This window comes from Leuciscus leuciscus, assembly GCF_965113295.1.
Source record: "Leuciscus leuciscus genome assembly, chromosome: 13".
Lineage (NCBI taxonomy): Eukaryota > Metazoa > Chordata > Actinopteri > Cypriniformes > Leuciscidae > Leuciscus > Leuciscus leuciscus.
In genome coordinates this window covers 19020947-19039585 of record NC_138737.1, presented here as the reverse complement: position 1 = coordinate 19039585, position 18639 = coordinate 19020947, and the positions used below count along the sequence as shown (strand labels likewise).

The 18639-nt window shown below is 37.2% G+C and overlaps 1 protein-coding gene across 1 annotated transcript in view; it reads left to right on the top strand.

The window, feature by feature from the left end:
• The window catches only part of ralgps1 (Ral GEF with PH domain and SH3 binding motif 1), a 108492-nt gene extending 93578 nt beyond the window's left edge, over positions 1-14914 (top strand). Inside the window, exons 13-21 of the mRNA XM_082187988.1 lie at positions 4286-4412; positions 5181-5335; positions 5704-5752; positions 6358-6438; positions 6633-6738; positions 8374-8466; positions 10598-10703; positions 13304-13395; positions 13477-14914. Coding sequence (XP_082044114.1) covers positions 4286-4412; positions 5181-5335; positions 5704-5752; positions 6358-6438; positions 6633-6738; positions 8374-8466; positions 10598-10703; positions 13304-13395; positions 13477-13506 — 839 coding nt within the window. The 3' untranslated portion in view covers positions 13507-14914. The remainder of the gene's footprint in view (positions 1-4285; positions 4413-5180; positions 5336-5703; positions 5753-6357; positions 6439-6632; positions 6739-8373; positions 8467-10597; positions 10704-13303; positions 13396-13476) is intronic.
• The last annotated feature ends 3725 nt before the right edge of the window (positions 14915-18639 follow it).

The following is an 18639-nucleotide window of genomic DNA, read 5'->3' as shown; positions in this document are numbered from 1 at the left end:
AACCTAGATCAGCCCCCCAGACGCGTGTTTAAAAAGAGCAATTTTTCTTCAATTCTTCCATTAGCTTATTCTTTTCTGTCTGGCAGATAACAACCACCTGCCGTCTGTAGAGTGGCTCTGAAGGAGCCGTCTTTCTGGATCATGGTGGTCTTTGATAAATTTCAGATAGAACTTTGTAGGTTAAAGTTAAATCTTGACTTAAAATGCATAATGCTTAAGGCTTTTTCTCTTTTCAGTCCTGCTACCATGAAGTTTAAAACCCAATGTGGAATCAAAGACTACATAAACACCCTGAATATAAAAACACAAATTGTGTATAAAAACATATTGAATGAGTAAAATTGATCTGTGCCTGGGAAAGAAACATTTTTATTTATTTTAAAACATATTCGTTTTTATTACTGTAACTTGGTTGGTTTCCCCGTTCACCTTAACAGGAATGATGTTATGATGTTTAACATCCATTGTGCAAGTATAGTTTTCACTTTCATACCCTTAATCACACAAATTTCACTCATGGAGGAACACAGCAGTACAGAGTAGAAATATGTTTAAAAAAAAACTTTTTGGTCCTTGCACGTCAAGACAAGGAACCGAAGTTAGTGAAGAGTTTGAATGAGATCATGGTGTATGGTAGTTCCTCTCAAGAGAGGCTGAGCAATTAGGATGTTTCCTATTTTTGACTATCAGATATTTGAGTGGGAAATCAAATTACATTGAGCATTTTATGGTTGTAACAGCTGTGGCAGAACTGGCCAAACTCGTGGAGAAATCTAGGTTGAGATTGGATATGGAAAGAATATGTTTTGTATCAAGCATTGTCAAAATCAAGATTTTTTTTTTTTATTCAGGGATGTCAGGTTTAATTCATTTGGATTTTTCTACATTAACTTTTTTTTTGTTACAGTATATGGCTTGAAATTTTTTCTAAAAGCATGCATGCATTTTAAGAGGAGACGTTTCCAAGTTGCATTTTATACTCAAATTCATTATTTGTGATGATTTATTTAAATTATTTTTATTTAGTTTTATATTATATGTTAATTATTAATTATTAGGGGTGAATTCCAATCGGAAGTGAGTATCCCTATGCCCTACAGAGCCCTTGAAGTGGGGACTTTGGAGGGAGCAGGGAACTTGTATGTCATAATGAAGCGTTTGGAACGTACTTGTTGAAAGGAGCAATGAAAGACATTTCCTCATTAGCTTCACATTTGAAGTCGTTACTACGACAAAGCTAGTCAGCGACAACAGGAATATCTGATTATTGCTGTTAATATGATACAAATAAATGCAAATACATTTATAATGAAGTTTTTAAAATATGCTTTGTTTGTGCATGTGTGTTCCCGATCAGGGCTGCGTTTCCCAAAAGCATCGTTAGCCAACTATGGTCGCAAATTCCATTGAACTCTATTGGTAATGACAGAACTTGCGACCATAGTTGGCTTTGGGAAACGCACCCCTGCTCTTAACTTTATAAGTTAATCATTAAAAATTAAGCTTAAACACATTTCTTATCTATTCAACTTTTTTAAAATTAATATGGAATGCATGGTGAAAATGTGCATAATACACTCACCTAAAGGATTATTAGGAACACCTGTTCAATTTCTCATTAATGCAGTTATCTAATCAACCAATCACATGGCAGTTGGGGTGCATTTAGGGGTGTGGTCCTGGTCAAGACAATCTCCTGAACTCCAAACTGAATGTCAGAATGGGAAAGAAAGGTGATTTAAGCAATTTTGAGCGTGGCATGGTTGTTGGTGCCAGACGGGCCGGTCTGAGTATTTCACAATCTGCTCAGTTACTGGGATTTTCACGCACAACCATTTCTAGGGTTTACAAAGAATGGTGTGAAAAGGGAAAAACATCCAGTATGCGGCAGTCCTGTGGGCGAAAATGCCTTGTTGATGCTAGAGGTCAGAGGAGAATGGGCAGACTGATTCAAGCTGATAGAAGAGCAACTTTGACTGAAATAACCACTCGTTACAACCGAGGTATGCAGCAAAGCATTTGTGAAGCCACAACACGCACAACCTTGAGGCGGATGGGCTACAACAGCAGAAGACCCCACCGGGTACCACTCATCTCCACTACAAATAGGAAAAAGAGGCTACAATTTGCACGAGCTCACCAAAATTGGACAGTTGAAGACTGTAAAAATTTTGCCTGGTCTGATGAGTCTCGATTTCTGTTGAGACATTCAGATGGTAGAGTCAGAATTTGGCGTAAACAGAAAAAGAACATGGATCCATCATGCCTTGTTACCACTGTGCAGGCTGGTGGTGGTGGTGTAATGGTGTGGGGGATGTTTTCTTGGCACACTTTAGGCCCCTTAGTGCCAATTGGGCATCGTTTAAATGCCACGGCCTACCTGAGCATTGTTTCTGACCATGTCCATCCCTTTATGACCACCATGTACCCATCCTCTGATGGCTACTTCCAGCAGGATAATGCACCATGTCACAAAGCTTGAATCATTTCAAATTGGTTTCTTGAACATGACAATGAGTTCACTTTGTTCACTTTCACATTTGAACATTGCATTCTTGCTGTTAAATGTGTTAATATTATTTGCTAAATTTCAGAGAATTCTTGCTGGTATTTCTGTCAGGACCACTATCATCAAAGACGACTGACAATTAGCATACAGTTAGGATTTGCGGTGTGGTTCTGTTCTGGTCAAGAACTCCCTGCGCATTCATGCAGCCTAGCATGGATAAGAGCAGGGAGAGCAGCAATAACCCCCTTAGGGTAAACAGAACAGAACCAACATGAATGTATTGCAGATATCATTAATGTTAATATTTTAATGTACAACATAATTCGAGAATTTAGTCTGATTCAAGGGGGAATCAGATGGCCAAATCCTGACTGACGAGAGGAGGAGCTGGGGATGGAGGAGGGTAATTCGCTCCTGAGAAACGCGATAGCTGCTGATAATACTGAAGGAGCTTATATATGTACTGTATACAGTGATAGGCGTCATATTCCTATAGGTAGACGTGGATCACCTGAGACTCTCAGGTGATCCACGTCTACCTATAGGAATATGACGCTTATCACTGTATACATATATAATATAAGCTTCTTCAGTATTATCAGCAGCTATCGCGTTTGTCAGGAGCGAATTACCCTTCTCCATCCCCAGCTCCTCCTCAGCTCAGACTCTCAGGCTGTGAGTCAGCTGATGCGAGCTCGACTAATGTGACCTGCCAGAACTGACGCTACGCTTGATTATTGTCCATTGCCACTCTTGAGAAGTCTCTGTTGGCCACTATGTTTTCCTGGCCTATACATCTAGTGTTTTAAAGGCCTCTAATGATGCACTCTCTACTAGCATCACTTAGCTTGTCTCTTCTGATTGTTAGTTGGGAAGAAATCCTGTTTTCATTTAGGTAAAGGGTCTTCTTACCCATTATGAGACCTATTAATGTACTATAAAAGACAGTAGGGAATGTCATGATTAACATACTACTCCTAATACTCAAAAGCCATTTATAAAATTGCCACACATCCCCCTCTGGTTTGACTTTACTGTGGAAAAAGGCCTGTAAACATGACTGCAGGGAACATTTTCACTGGCTGTCCACTTATTTTTGCTATTTCAGAGTGACATTCTTGTTTACCAGGCCAGTAAAGCTGTGGCTGGTTCGAGAAACTGAGCCGTCCTCTTTGACATGATGCCTAACTTGCAGCAGTGGAACTATGGGACTGTTTTCAAATGTTTTAATCCTGTTAGCTCTCTGAGAGCCAGAGCTTTTCTAATTATCCACTCGCTTTAATTGGTGCCTAGTAAGCATTTTGTGGTTGTTTGTTTTGAACAGAACAGGAACAGGCTTTACAAATGCAGCTACAATCTAGCGATCTATGTTTCAATGTAGTTTCAGTGTTTTAACAAGGAAGGAGATCTTTAAGACCTTGATATGGAGTGTGTGTGTGTGTACGTGCGTGTGTGCGGGAGTGCGTGCATGTGAGGATGCGTGTGTGTGTGTGTGTGTGTGTGTGTGTGTTCAGGTGTGCCCTACATTATGGGAACAAAATGATCCCACAAAGACGGTAGTGCCAGAAATCTTTGATCTTGTGGGGAAATGTTTTGGTCCTCATGAGGAAAACAGCTTATAAATCACACTAAATTATGAAAATGCAGTACGTTTTCTGTGATGGTTAGGTTTATGGTTAGGGGATAGAATTTACAGTTTGTACAGTATAAAAATCATTATGTCTATGGAAAGTCCCCATAAAACATGAAAACGTGTGTGTGCATGTGTGTGTACAGGACCCTCAGAAGTGTATAACCTCAGTCGGTATAACCGACGACCGACCTGTCCTGATACATCAGTGGTTGCCCACCTCCCAACACCACCCCCTGCCCGACACAGAAAGAGCCACAGTCTGGGGAATAAGTAAGTATCACAGTACATTGTGTGAAAAGTTTACCAATCACAGCACAAGGAATTAAAATAAATAAAAAAGAAAATAACTTTGCTCCAAAATGGAGATAAAGAGCAGTTGCCTTTAACCTTTTTAAAATTTAGCATCGTTTTAAAAAGAGTACTTATTACAGGAATGATGAAATAAGAAATAATGTATTATATTTTAAATTTATAATAAATGCAATTTGCTCAACTGTAGTGTGCTTTTTTATCCACTTATGCACATCTTTAAATGTAATTTCACAGTTCTATTTTCTTTGGAAATATGGTTTAAGTTTACTAATGAAGGTACTGATGAGCATTTTTGGTAATATAAATTAAGTTGCATTTTAGTGCTTTTCAAATATGTTAACTTTAAATGTAATATTGAATAACACACTACAATTAAACCTATAATCAAGTACCTTGCATGTGTTTTAGTATGTTAGTCAACACATCAAAATAAGTGTATTTTTTTAAAGAATGACAAAGAGTAAAACAGATTTAAAATAATTTTAAAGTAAAACTTTTATTTTGACATTTTTACAAAGTGCACTTTTTTTACAAGTACTTAAGTGTGTAAAGAAACATGGTCATAAAAGTGTACTCTCTTCGAGTACACTTAAGTGGCCATTTATTTCATTAGTATTATATTATCTGCAAGTACACATTCAATACAACTGCACAGCTTTTTCACAAGGGAACACATTTCTTAATCTGACTGCCTCTCTCTGTTTCACTTCACCCGTCTCGTCACAGTATGATGTGCCAGTTTGGTGTAGTGGAGAGTAAAAGTACGACATTCCCTGCAAAAGAAAAGGCTCGACACCTACTGGATGACAGCTTCTTAGAGTCTCACAGTCCTGTCAGAAACCACACACATGATTCAGTATTTACCAACGGCATCTCACTGGGTACTGCAGTTTATTCCTATTGTACACATCTCAGTCTTTGTTCCACTAACACAGGATTAGTGCAAGGATTTATGTGTCCTAATTTAGGAGTGTTCCACCATTACCACCATCAAATATTACTGCTGTGTTGGAATTGTGTTTGTCTTTTTCACCACTAGATGGGAGTGGTGTTCAAGATTTTGTGCAGTGGGTTTTTGCCTTTTGAAAACTTAACATTCACTTATTCTTAAATAGACCTGTCATCTCCATTGTTGATTTTTATTTTATTTTTCTGTTACCACCTTTCATGAATTTATAAAAAAAAAAAAAAAAAAAAGATAATGAGTTAGTTTTTTCTTGACATACATCTTTTCTCTGTCCCTCTGCAGGCAGTAGAGAGAGCTCTTTTAGTGATGAATTATCAAGTACTGTTGAGAGGTAAGGCTAATTACACATCATTATTATTCATTAGAATAGAATATAATATAGATTGCAATTAGTGTTTTCTGTTTTGTTGTGTGTGTGTGTGTGTGTGTGTGTGTGTGTGTGTGTGTGTGTGTGTGTGTGTGTGTGTGTGTGTGTGTGTGTGTGTGTGTGTGTGTGTGTGTGTGTGTGTGTGTGTGTGTGTGTCTGTATGTATGTATGTCTGTGTTCTTATATATATGGTTTTGAGGACGCAAATGTGTATAATGATATTATTTACAACATAATTACAACATAATCATGGTTCACGAGGGCACATACTATATGTTTTTTTGTTTTGTTTTTTTATCCAAAAAATGCCAAAAGTTTTCTATGATGGATGGTTTAGGGGTAAGAGATACAATATACAGTTTGTACAGTATAAATACCATTAAGAGTCCCCATAAACCACATATTCAAGTGTGTGTGTGTATATTTTGTCCTTTTTCCCTCTTAAAGTTCTACACGTTTGCTGTTTTACGTAGCAATGTTCAGAATGTCAGCTGTCAACGTGTTTATTTATCTGTGACTATTTGCTTAATACAAATGAAAAACACATCCCTCCTCCTGATCACTTTCAGAGGCCGTATGTACGCAACACTTGGTCCAAACTGGCGAGTCCCAATCTGTAACTCTCCTAGAAGCAGAAGTTATATTTATAGGTAGGAAACCTTGTAGCTGTTAATTGTGTGTCCATAAGCACACAACTCAAATTCATACTACTGTCTTTTTAAGTATTCAAATAAAACAGGTTTTTCGTGTACAGCTGCCTTTTTTGCAAATGATTTACATAACCTCATTACATCATGCCTGGGCAAACTGTGAGGTAAATATGATCCTCTTACTTCCTCATCAGCACCCCAGGGTCCGTATCCAGCTATGAATGCAGTTCTTTGAGCAGCATAACCATTGAAGGACCCCTGCGGAGAAAGACACTGATGAAGGAGGGTAAAAAACCAACTGTAAGTGTGCAGTCAAATTTATCTGTACAATTTTTACAGATAAAACATGACCAGGTATTTTTATCCCATATCCCAATGGACTACTTGCACAACTACTTCCGCGTTCTAGTTAGTACTGTACATATCGTGAGTTTCCGGGAAGAGCGTTCAGCGCACCTACATACAATGAGAATGCAGATTAGCACTATGTTTTATGGCTGCCAATTGATTAAAACAATGAATAAGGATCTCTGTATTAATGATCTTGAGCCTGCTGAAATGTTCCTATAAATATATTTTCTTTCCAACTGTGCATTCTGAATAATAAATGGGCTAAATATATTTATTCACTAAGCTGCAGCAGTCCTATATGCCCGTCTTCTCATTAACAGTTTTTTTCTCTTTCTGATATTTCATACCTGTTGTGTTTACATTTTTAAATGAAATTAACTATTAAAAGGATTGCTTGTGTGTGCTGGTGTTATTCCAGTCTTTTAAAATAGTTGAATGAATTAATGCTTTTGAATGCTTAATCTTGTTTGTGTGCATAAGGCGTTGCCCAAATGTCTTTTATAATTGCACACAGAATGTTTTGCCAAATCTGAATGAGCCTGGTTACACCTGATCTTGACATGAAAAGACTGAAACAGGAACTGAAATTTGAAACTGGTCATTTCGGGCACTTTCAACATAATGTTCAACATCTACATTTACAATAAATGTTTGGGTAGACTATAGAGACAGAGCGCAACGCGTCATAATTATATTTGATTATATTTACCACGCCCACCAAGGGGGAAAACAAACCAACTGTCTCCATTGACTTTGCATTGCGAGAGGCTTCCTCCTTGTCATTTCTTGCTTCTAACAAAAGACAGAATAATGCCTAAAAGCTGCTATGTGACAAGGTGTACAGCAAACAAGCTAAGAAACCCAGAAATAAGTTTTCATAAGCTGTCGACCCCAAAAAACGAGCGTTTGAGGACATAAAAGTGGATACAGGCTGGAACGAATGGGTAAATTGTGGGATCCTGACACTCAGTATGCACTAAAAATACACTACGTGTGCAGTAAAAGTTAAACATTTGGTCACTGGTGAGTCAAATATCCGAATGTCAGTTTTATATTTTATATTTCTGTAAGATAAACTATCCTGTGTTGCCGATTACGGTCTCCTCCAGCGGGTGTACGTTAGTTCTCATAGTAATGAGACACGTGACGCTCTGTCTCAACTGCCTGTATCCACTTTTATGTCCTAAACACTCTTTTAAAAACTTATTTCTGGGTTTTTTTAGCTTGTTTGCTGTACACCTTGTCACACAGCAGCTTTTAGGCATTTTTCTGTCTTTTGTTAGAAGCAAGAAATGACAAGGAGGCAGCCTCTCGCAATGCAAAGTCAATGGGGACGGTTGGTTTGTTTCCCCCCCCGGTGTGGGCGTGGCCTAAATGCGCTCTGTCTCTATCCTGTCATTTGCCAGATTTAATGTCCAAGAAAACATGACACTTATTGGGTTACATTTTAAGGATGCAGTGATCATACCTGTCCAGAAAGTTCAATAAACGGTCAATAAAATAGTCATGTCTGTTAGAGCTAATAGAGAAGAGAACTTAATCTGTCTCTTAAGTGGATTTGCACTCTTGTTTTCTTTACCCCAGCTTTCATCCTGGAAGCGCTACTGGATTGTCTTATCCGGCTCCATTCTCATCTATTTTGGTTCTAAAGCTCTAAGAGCGAATGAGCGAAGACATGTAAGTGATTAATTATTCCTTCAATCCAGTGAGAAAACATTCAATTCAGTTCAATTCGATTCAGTTCAGTTCAATTCACATTTATTTGTATAGCGCTTTTTAAAATACATATTGTTTCAAAGCAGCTTAACAGAAAATGCATGCATCTACATTACAATTTAGAGTAATATGTTATTAAGAGCTTTGTTTACAGTTGTGGTCTGAATTATTAGCACCCCTGGTAAATATGATCAAAGATGCTGTAAAAATATATCTGCATTGGTTATCCTTTTGATCTTTCATTCAAAAAAATCGCAAAAATCTAGCCTTTCATTGAAGTAAAAAAATTGAAAGTGGGGGGTAAATCACATTATGAAATAAATGCTTTTCTCCAAAACACGTTGGCCATAGTTATTGGCACCCTTTTAAAATACTTTTTGCAACCTTTTGCCAAGATAACAGCTCTGATGAGTTTGGAGAACATCTGACAAGAGAACAAAGACCATTTCCCCATACAGAATCTCTCCAGATTCCCAGATCCATGTTGTGCTTCTACTCCTCAGTTCAGCCCACTCATCTTCTATAGGGTTCAGGTCTGGGGACTGGGATGGTCATGGCAGAAGCTTCATTTTGTGCTCAGTGACACATTTTTGTGTTGATTTTATGTTTGTTTTGGACCGTTGTCCTGATGGAAGATCCAACCACGGCCCATTATAACATTTCTAGCAGAAGTGGTCAGTTTTGTTTTTTTATCTGTTGGTATTTGCTAGAATCCATGATGCCATGTATCTGAACAAGATGTCCAGGACCTCCAGCAAAAAAAATTGGCCCACAACATGAAAGATTCAGCAATATATTTAACCAGAGGCATGGGATACTTTTTATCCCTGTTTGCACCAAACCCATCTGGTGTGTTTGCTGCCAAAAAGCTCTTTCTTTTGTTTCATCTGACAATAGAAGCTGGTCCCATTTGAAGTTCCAGTCGTGTCTGACAACTGAATATGCTGGATTTTTTTTTTTTGGAAGAGCGAGGGGGATTTTTCTTGAAACCCTCCCAAACAAAATGTGGTGATGTAGAGATTGTTTATTTATTTTTTTAGGCTTTTTGACCCCCAAGACTCAACTTATCTCTACAATTCTCCATCTGTGATCCTTTTAGAGTCTTTGGCCACTCATACTTTCCTCCTCACTGTGCATTAAGACAATATAGACACACGTCCTCTTCCTGGCAGATTCGTAACATCTTTAGTTGATTGGAACTTCTTAATTATTGCCCTGTTGGTGGAAATGGAGATTTTCAATGCTTTAGCTATTTTCTTACAGACACTTTCTATTTTGTGAAGCTCAACAATCTTTTGCTGCACATCAGAACTATATTCTTTGGGTTTACTCAGTGTGATGAATGATTTAGGGAATTTGGCCTTTGTGTTTCCTCATATTTATACTTCTGTGGAGTCATAGCTAGGTCATAGCTAGAAAATTGTATGTTCCTAGTCACCCTGGTGTGTTAAAAAAATGTAAGTATTAATGGGAATATACTTTAGAGATATTTTACTCATAAAAAAATCTTGGGGTGCCAATAATTATGGCCAATGTGTTTTGGAGAAAAACATTTATTTCATAATGTGATTTCCCCCCCACTTTCAATTCTTTCACTTCAGTGAAAGGCTAGATTTTTGTGCATTTTTTATTTATTTTTTTTGAATGAAAGTTCAAAAGGATAAACAATGCAGATAAATGTTTACAGCCATCTTTGATTATATTTACCAGGGGTGCCAATTATTCTGACCACAACTGTATGAGGTGACATCTAAGCCATTATTTAGACTTTACATTGTCAAATAATTAATATGTAGCCTATTATCATGCTAATTAAAAAAAGAATAATTATTTTAACTGAACTGATTTAATTAATTTGGGAAGGGGTTTGTCTGTTTGACACGACCAATGGTAGACGGGGAAGTTTGAAAACAGTCATTATTTAATTTACACACTTCAGCTTTAAGAACGTAATTTAAATAAGTTATGTTCAACCTAACTGCATTTGGAAAACAATTCAGGGAATTATCAGTGTTACTTCTTCAAATTTAAACTTAAGTTTACGCTTAAATGAACTTCTTTGCATAACCTCTTTGTGGCTTTTTATCTCAAGTATAAATCCAGGCCATGTAAAAAGATCACGCTGACAGGTTGGATTGTGGTGCTGCCAGAAAACCCTGAACATCCAAATATTTTCCAGCTCACTGATCCTGAAAGAGGTACTTTTACTCGTCCAGTCACTAAAGAACATTTAATACGTGTCACTTAAAATATAATTCTTCAAAAATATAACGTTTTTTTATTAGTTAACATTAGTTAACTTCTTTAGTTAACAAGAATTAAGAATGTACAATAGTTGTACAGCATTTATTAATCTTAGTTATACATTTTTGAAATTTACTGTTGTATTTGTTAACCTTAGTTAATGCACTGTGAACTAATATGAACAAACAATGCACGACTGTATTTTTATTTACTAACATTAACAAATATTAATAAATACAGTAATAAATGTATTGCTCATTGTTAGTTCATGTTGGTTAATACATTACCTAATGTTAACAAATGAGATCTTATTGTAAAATGTTACCGCAAGTTTTATTTATTTATTATTATTATTATTTTTTATTGCTTCATACTACATACAAATGTTAGTAAAAATGTGGTTGTGCTTTTGCACTCTATACTTTTCCATGAAGTTCCATCGATGTTTAGATCTGATGATTGCAGTGGGGGAAAGAGTACTGAAAAAATATACTCAAGTAAAAGTATCATTACATTCCAAAAAATGAAGTTTGAGTAGAGTAAAAAGTACTTGTCCAAAAAAAAACGACTTGTGTAAGAGTAAAAAAGTAACTTATTTTAAATTACTCATGAGTAGTGAGTACTGAGCTGCGGATTCTACCCCCTTATAGTAAACACTGTACAGTTTAGAAAACATTGTACATACTGTAATTTACATTATCTTTTGTTGTTTGTCAGAAAGATTGAAGCTATCTATCATCCATCTTTTTAAAATGCATCAAAACAACATGTAAAGACTAGTACAGAGATGAGACGATGAAAGAGTTATTCTCAGTACACTATTACCATTTTAAAAAATAGTATTGTTTAAAAAAATAAAAAAAAGATTGAAAATTAGGTTTAAGGCCACTGAGCCTGCGCATGCTGTTGTTGCACATAAAATATAAATGTTTGGAACAGTGCAAAGAATTCAAAAACCTTTAGAAACTCATACGAGAGTTCAGCATCACACACCATGAGATGGGTTAAATAGAGAGATTAAAAACACCCAATTTCTCTCCAAAACTGTACCAGTTTTAGTGTTTTGATAAAGAAAAAAGAATCACTGATATTATCCGTTTACCTCAAAAGGCTAAGATAGTGAGCTAATAACACTGCAATTGCATGACATTAAATATGTTAATGTAAATGCACATTGTTCTAGAAGGGGGCAGGACAGAAGCATCCTTGTTCAGCACTGAGGTGAACTGGATGCCCCTGAACTTGGGACACCAGGCGAACTAAATCGCAAAGCCGAGTCTGATGGGCCGAATGAGCCAGCAAGACTGTCTGGGAAGCGCTAGCCAGGCCTCCAGAGGTCATACAAGCGGGGTCAGAGGGACCACAGCGGTCCTCGAACCGCATACTGTTGCCAGCTGGCGATAGAAAAGAGATATGAAAGTGCAAGGCGTGGCGTTGCACACTGCCGACCGCACCCTCTTGGGACTCAGAGATAGAGGACTCTGCTCTTTTTTTTGAGAATTTAGGAGAACAGAAATTAAACTCAACAAAAGATTCTTCACCAGGAGTGGTGTGGTAACCATCTTCTGAAGAGCTGTTCCCTCCATCATTAGGTCTCCCGTCTCAGGAGCACTGCTTGGCCTGACGCTTGGAGGATCTGGCAGGGGCTGTGCCGCTATCCTGCGGCTGTCTCCATGAGGCTGCTGATGTGGCCGTGCGGGAGCGGAGGTGGAAGCCGCTAGGGCGCCCTCGGTAACAAGCAGGAGGGGAGCTGCAGCCAGTGGCTGGGGGAGACAGCAGCTGGCCGCCGGGGCAGGACGTGCTTAATGGCCTCCGTCTACATCTGTCCAGCCGAGAACTGCTGGGCGAAGGTCTCGACCGCGTCGCCAAAGAGGCCAGCCTGGGAGATCGGGGAGCAGAGAAATTGATATTTGTCGTTCTCCCTCATATCTGCCAGGTTCAGCCATAGATGGCGTTCCTGGACCACAAGTGTGAACAGTCTGCACAAGGAACCGCGCAGTGACTTCCGTTGCACGTAGGGCGAGGTCCGTCACTGTGCGCAGTACCTGACCCAGAGTCAGAACTATCCTCGTACAGCTCTTTGAGTGCCTTGACCCTGCCATGGCTTGCAGGGTGGAGGCGACATGTCCAGCGGCTCTGAAAGCCTTGGCCGGAAGCACAGGCGAGAATTTATAGGCTTTGGATGGGAGACGCGAATAACCCGTCAGGCTGCAGCGCTTTGTGGACACAATTGCATCACAACCGCGCTTTCCACCGGGGGGATCTCCACGTACCCCTTGGCCACTCCACTTTATGATATGTCAGTGCATGTTGCTTTCAGTTAAAACAGCTCAAACATGCATTTTAGTCTGGGGAGGAAACTTGCACAGCAATCACACATAGAATATACACAAAAGTGATGAATTATCTTCCACGAAAGAAATGAGTCGTTGCTACAATGTACGTTGTATTCAAGAAATGACTTTTTGGCTCTATAAATGGCAGATTTGCAATGCCACACATCTTCATTTGAATAAACTCATGCAAGTTCATTTGTTTTATTCTGTGGTATCAGGTAATGTTTACAAGTTCCAGACTGGATCACGTTTCTCTGCGATTATCTGGCACAGACATCTAGCCGAGGCTTGCAGGAGTACAAGACCGCAGGTAAGCGTGTTCTCGTAATAAAAATAAAAAAAGTTGTGTAATTAACAAGCAATTCAAAGAATATCACATTGTTTTCCACAGATACCAGCAAACCTCATGTCCTTTGAATAGCTGCTTTTTGGAAAGTGGGAAACACTTTGTGGGAAAGTGGAGAAAGACATTAGAGTAGAAGAGTTTGTGCAAAGGTGATGTTCATGTTAAGACTGAAAGGCCTAACATATTTGGAAATGTGGCAGCTGTATCTGGTGAAAAAGTCCAAAATTCATTCAAACATTGTAGACACGGCTGTATCGAGAGGATGGTCTTGTCTTGAGTTTAGCTGTACCGCTTTACATTAAGGTTTTGTAACACTTTATTTTACAGTGTCCTTGTAAACGTTACATGTAATTACTATAGTAATAACTTTAAATTATGCATAATTATATGCAACTAACCCTAAACCAAACCCAAATTCTATCCCTAACCCTATAGTAAGTACATATAGTTAATTAATATTACTCAGTAATTAAATGTATATTTTCACTGAAACAATGACACCTTAAAATAAAGTGTAACCTAAGGTTCAATTTGTTAACATCAGTTAGTGCATTAGGTTTCATGAACTAACAATAAACAACAATAGATATTCATCTAGGTTATTGTTTGTTTATAAATATACTATTCATTGTTAATTCATGTTTGTTCATAATAATTATTATTTATTTTTTATACAGTAATATATAACTGCTGTTAACAAATTGAAACCTTATTGTTAGTTTTACCTGTCAAACCTAAGGTACATGTGAAATGTTGTAAATGACATGTATAAAATAACTTTGTCTAATAGTTATATAATGTCTTCATGTGATTAAGTGCCAAAATTATGACCTTTGTATCGTTAAATCTCCTAGAATTATGTTCCATTTATGTTAGATGATAGAGCAAAAGTGAAATCCCTGGACAATGAGCAAAGGCATATAACTTGTCTACTACATACATCAAATATTAATGACAGAAGAGGAAATAAAAAAATAGATGCACTGTAGAGACATCCTGTGGGTAAAATAAAGATTTGTTTAAAGTGCCCCTATTATGCTATTTTAAAGGTTTCTTATTTTGTTTTGGACGTCTCCTGGATTAAGGTTAAACACTTTAACTTTCTCATAGTATACACCTTATTTCTTAAAGAGTCTGAAAATGATTTATTCGAAGATTTCTTCTCACTAACTCCTCCTTTCAACGAGCCTACATTGCTCTGATTGGTCAGACATCCCAGTCTCTTCTGATTGGTGTACCAGCACAGATAGATAGTGATTAGATAGAAATTAAATGCCTATTATCATATCTGAATTTCAGCTCCGGAGGCTTCCTCAGCGTTATGCTTTATGCAAAATTGTTTCATTGTTACATAGGTTTGTAGCAGGAAGTGAGACTGGAATTGCTGAAGACTCGTTTCAGCAGTTCAGAATCGTTTCTTTCTTTTAGGAGACAATAACTTTATTTGTCATGCACTTTGATCTTTAAAACTTTGCAGACCTTTTACATTAACAAACAGCTATATTACACACTACATGAAAGGTAATATTTGAAAAATAATAGGGGCACTTTAATATTTACGAGTACATTATTTGATAAAAATGATGCTTGTAACAATGAATTGACCTTTGTTACATAAAGGGAATTGTCACACAATGTAATTTAAGTGGCAAATGTGGATCAATAAATGTAATGTCACATGGGTATCAGTAAATAAGTGCCAGTGTTAACTTGGTGTAGTTCAACTCAAGGTTCTGTAGCAGATTTACCTATGGAGAAAAAAATGTGTGATGTCTTGACATCATAAAGTGGGCGGGACCCAGAAACTATATAGGTACTGTATGGATGCTGTTTAGGTTTTATAGACATAATGTTGTAAAATAAAGTCCCGGGAGACTGAAGGGAAGCAACTGTTCTGGTCAGAGCAGATGATGGGTTGAATGGTGGATAATGTATTCTTTGGGGAAACAACAATGATGTTTTGAGTGGTTGTTCAGTATTCACATTATCTAAAACTTCAGTGTATTATTATTTTTGGTTATTTCTTTCTTTCTTTAAATGGGATACATCAAAAGGTGTGTATAAATTGTAAAGTTCTTTGCAAAGTCTAGTATTTTGCACAGTCACAAATTTTTATAAGGCACAGGAATGAGACTTATTCCTCCTTAAATGTGATATTAAGGCACTGAATATGAAGTGTAGAATGCTTTGTATATTGCAAATTGCAAAAGAAGATTATAATTTGTTTGATATCCTGTAAGATTTCTGAAACATGCATGGATGGTTTGGACTAACTCACAGGTTTTTGTGTCACTTCAGTATCAGTATACATGTTTTGAGGCATGACATCAACATGACATGACAACTAAAAAACAGTGAATCACTTATCTTGAAAAAGTTGAATCAGGCTTTAAATATTTTAATAGTACCTTTGGCTAACCACAAGAGCCAAAACAACTACAACATATGATTAAGACAATAGATGGAATGCTGCTTTCACAGGTTTTACATCACGCAAGCAACCATTTCAGCTCTGACTGACTGAACTATGTTCTCAACAAGTTTTACAACAAATTACTGTGGTTGCTACCTCCTCTTTGTTTTTTTGTTTTTGTTTTTGGATTTATGGTTACCTTACCATCTGAAAGTTCACATATATTTCTGTATCTATGTCCTCTGCTCATGGAGGAGTTTGGATGTTTGACTGTTCTGCTCAGTTCTCACAATATGATGTCACTGAATCTTTGTATGGTCTATAATATGAACCTATAGACCTTTTACTAACTCGATACTTTTTGTGTTTGGTGTTTTGTCTTTATGGAAATATATGCTTAATGAAACAAAAAAATTTTGAATGGTTTGACTTATTTCACACTTGCATGCCAAAATCCTGTAATATCTTTATCATTGTGATATGGTCTACAGAATCCTAGTAAGTGGGGGAGCTTTTATTTCACATTTAAGTGTTACTTATTGCATTTAAGCTGTGATGTTATGGGGACTGTGTTTCCTGAATATTTAGAGCTACAAACAACTCATGACTTGTCTGTGACTTTGACATGTATATTTTGTTTTACTTTCTGTATGTTTTATATTTGTTTGTCATATATTTTTTAATTTACCCTGTGGTGCTCATTAATTCTCATTTCAGGGCAGAGAATAATGTGGTCATTGGTGGAAATTGTTCAAAAAATGTGTCTTTTTTTTTTGTCTTTAATTTTGTTGTTTATTATGGCGTGCAAAAACCCTGCCATGTAGAAATCAGTATCAAATTACATTTACCTTTTTCACTTCAGTGTGAGATCATCAAGCCCATCAAGGTTCAAGAGTCTCAAGCAGGATTCTTCATTTTACCCTTATATTTAACCTTTGTATTTAAATCCATTCAAGAGAATTCTGCTGATTTCCCCCAATATTAACTCAGTCTAGAAAAATGCCATTTATCTGCCCAAGAAGAAAATATTGTTCTTCCCCAGTTTTCAGACTCAGACCACTGCTCACAGTCAGACCCCCGGCTTCCAGCAGATCCCTACACTCTTAAAAATAAAGGCATCTGTGGTTCCAGAAAGAAAATTTACATCTATGAAAACTTTCAATTGCACAGAAGGTTCTTTAAGTTGAAAAAAAAATAAATTTCTTTAGATCATTAAAATGTTGTTTACACTAAGAAAGAATGGTTATTTTACGAACTGTTTACTGAAAGATTCTTTGGGGAACATAAACCAGGTTTCCAGCAAACTCATGCTCACTGTCACCTTAGGTTTTGGGCTGGCCTCTGCCTTTAAGGGTGTTAAGACCATCATCTTTCATTGATGAAAATCCCCAAACAGAAGTTCAGAATAGACTTTCCCACAGATTATCAGCATTGGCTGAGCCTGTTGGGTAGCTCAGGTTAAACGTGCTTTCTATCGTATTACAGATCCATCCTTTTCAGGGAACTCAACTTGCTTTACTTTTTACAAAAGCTTGATTGCATCAACAGAGCAAAAACCAAACAAAACACCATATCACTTGCGGCGATCAAGCCCATAACCTGTCAAACACAATCTATTGTCTGATGAATTCATTCTTGTTAAGCTTGTTCATTCTCTATGTGTTGCGGTTCATGAATGCACTGGCTTGTTCTCGCTCTGTGTGTATGTGTGGTGCGTGTGAGTGTGGCCGTGTGGCCGAGAACTCATGCTAACTGTCACCTCAGGTTTTGGGCTGACCTCTGCCTTTAAGACCATCATCTTTCATTGATGATCAGACCGAAGTGTTCCAGAAGATGAGTTTGGGTGAAGGAACTTCTGCATCCGATTACAACCTGCTCCCAAACTCTGCTACTGAGTCCTTCTTCACACTGGTACAGTTACACAACAATCCTGAGCATGACTAGTGTTAAGTAGTTCATTCTAATCCAATTCATTAATTACTAGTTGTGTCCATTTGAAGGGAACGGATGCAGACAATAATGTTAAAATAGAAGCACCTTGCAAGAGACCCAGCCGCTTCTCTGCCCCAGTGCATCTTTTCTGTTAATGTTCATTATATTGTGCATATTCATGTCACATCCAATTTAAAGATTCAAATGTATTAAATAACAGTAGTCTCTTTTTTTTATGGTAGGGAGGGAAGATCATTAGGTCATTCAACAGCCAATATAATGAATCGATGCCAACTGTTATATTATTTTTATTTATTTTTTTGGTTGTTGTTGTTTTTCTTATATTGGACTGTAGAAAAAATTGATAGAAAGCAAAGTGACGGAGAGGGAGGGTGAGAACAGTAAAGGACTAACCAGGACTTGAACTCGGATCGGAGTGTTGCCCAGGAGTAAGTCGGATCTAACATGTACAATGGAAAATGAAGAGAATGCTTGATTGCATCAACCGAGCAAAAACCAAACCAAACAAAACAACATATCTACTTGAGGTGATCAAGCCCATAGCATGTCAAACACAATCTATTGTTGAATCTGTTGAATTCATTCTTGTTAAGCTTGTTCAGTCACTATGGAATTAACAACCTTGAACACACTTGGGGTTGTTTGATCAGTATTTTCAACTCATCTGGTCATTCATAGTTTTGTTTAAAAAAACATGGTTTGATAATGGGAAAAAAGTCCCAAACTCCAAGTAAAATCACAAAGCCCAATCCAAGTTTCTTTGAACAACTAAAATTAAACAATATTTTATTCAATTTTACATTAAACATAATAGTTTATGACACTCCTCTTTTTTTCTGGGA